General features: G+C 38.3%; 1 protein-coding gene across 1 annotated transcript; it reads left to right on the top strand.

The window, feature by feature from the left end:
* The first annotated feature begins 820 nt into the window (after positions 1–820).
* LOC145280313 (uncharacterized) lies at positions 821–1270 on the top strand. Its single transcript, XM_080132083.1, has one exon. The coding sequence runs from the start codon at positions 821–823 to the stop codon at positions 1268–1270; it is 450 nt and encodes a 149-aa protein (XP_079988209.1).
* The last annotated feature ends 874 nt before the right edge of the window (positions 1271–2144 follow it).

Below are 2144 nucleotides of genomic sequence, written 5' to 3'. Positions count from 1 at the left end.
AGTAGATGCTTCTCCCTATGGACTAGGAGCTGTAATGGAAAATCAAAGGGAGAAACCAGTATGCTACATTTCACGAATGCTGTCTGAGGCAGAACAGAAGTATGCACACATTAAGAAGAAGGGCTAGCCCTGGTTTTTGCAGTAAAAAGTTACACCAATATTTGTATGGGAATAATTTTACTTGGTTCACAGATCACAAGTTGTTATTGAGCCTATTTGCTGAACACAAACCTATTCCTTCTCTTGCTGCAGCCCTCTTTCTAGCTGCCTACAATTATAAATTGGAGTATCGTGCCGAGTCACTCAATGAAAATGCAGATTTCCTCAGTCATCTTCCAATCAATGCACAGGAACAATATGCCACACTAAACACTAACAGAATACACATGATGAATTTGATTAACGCTCCAGTAGTTGTGGTGGCGGTAAGAATGAAGACGAGAAGAGATCCTACTTTGAGTAGGGTGTATGAATACATCATCAATGGCTGGAACAAGTACGGTGTGAGGGGTTGTAATTCCAGCCAGACTTAGAATGAAAGTATTGCAGCAATTGAATCAGACACACATAGGGATCGTGCAGATGAAGGGCCTCGCTCGCAGCTATGTGTGATGGTGACTTAATTAAAGTAACCCCAGCATTGCTGGGAATATCCTAGTTCGTCATCGGAAAGAATCTACATAGATTATGCGTCCATTTTTGGGACAAATGTTTTTGATTTTAGTGGACAGAGATATGCATAATGAAAACATCTTTTGCCACAATTGAGAAAATGAGAAATTGAGAAAATGAGAAATTGAGAAAATGAGAAAATGAGAAAATGATCCTCACAACACACGAATTGTCAGTATTCGTCATGAGTGATAATGGTCCCTGCTTCACAAGTCAAGAATTCAAAGCATTCATAAATGCCAATGGAATTCAGCACATTTTCACAGCTCCCTATCACTCATCCTCAAATGGACAAGCAGAGCACAGTGTGCACACATTCAAGGAAGCGCTTAAAAGGATGGAAACAGACCACAAGGCAATGCTCGAAACCAAGGTGAACAGATTTTTATTCACCTATCGGATAACTCTCAACTCATTAATTGGTATTTCTCCAGCCGAACTGATGTTCAAATGGCAATTAAGAACGGCATTTCATTTGGTAAAGTCAGACATTCACAAAGCTCAAGACATGAAAAATAAAATGGAAAGGGGGAGCAAAGTATTAGTATCACTTCGTGAATCCAAAGTAACCAATCAATCACTCTTACGAAGTTATTGATCTGCTCAATGATGGATTGAAGATATCATTATCAGACAGTTGGGAGCAGTGAATTTTGAAGTGAAGACCAGTGGACTGATAGTAAAGAGACATGCGGACCAGCTTGTGAATCTCCCATCAATGGCAGCAGAGGAATTGACGGCTGAGATACAGACAGATTACGCTGCAGAGAATCTTGAGAATTCCAAAACACCTGAAGTTTCTGGCACATCTGAAGTTTCTGAGGAAAGTTTAGTACTTGAGAGCAGACATATAGATGAAGTTGTAAGGACTCCAACAGTAGTAGAAAAACCGGCATCACCACCCACTCGCAGGTTAGGATGTATTCGGAGACCATCCATAAAATTGAAGAATTATGTTTGCGATTTCCAGATTAAACGGAAGTAATATATTGGACAGAGTTACATCCCTTACACTATTATTTCTAATGGAACTAATTATGGCCTTTTAAAACTAGAGGGCGTAGTTGTTTTCCAGTGTATTGAGTGTAAATAAAGAGATCGTGGGAGCGGACATTTTGTTATGATCTTAACCGCTGCTTGTTTTGTAATCATGTTAATTCAGTCTCGTGTGTTTGTATTCATGCTAAATGTTACAGCAAGTACACATATTTTTTACTTATCTCGTGATAAACTCACAGATGATAATGGCGAAGGCTGAACCGCTAAATAACGAGCACTGAACGTTTTTTGGTTTAGCGTCCAGCTGATAGCACTGAATTCATTTTTTTTAACTTTTAAAATCATTACTATGTATATATTTGGTACAATATAATAATCAATAGAGGATTTGCTCTATAAAAACAAATACGAAATCTGCATGAATTTAAGCATATTTTTATGACCGGGAAACGCAGCTTTTATATATATATATA

Source organism: Euprymna scolopes, chromosome 7 (genome assembly GCF_053919585.1).
Source record: "Euprymna scolopes isolate OS-2025 chromosome 7, ASM5391958v1, whole genome shotgun sequence".
Taxonomy (NCBI): domain Eukaryota; kingdom Metazoa; phylum Mollusca; class Cephalopoda; order Sepiida; family Sepiolidae; genus Euprymna; species Euprymna scolopes.
The sequence above is the reverse complement of the archived record's forward strand: the minus strand, read 5'-3'. Positions and strand labels throughout refer to the sequence as shown.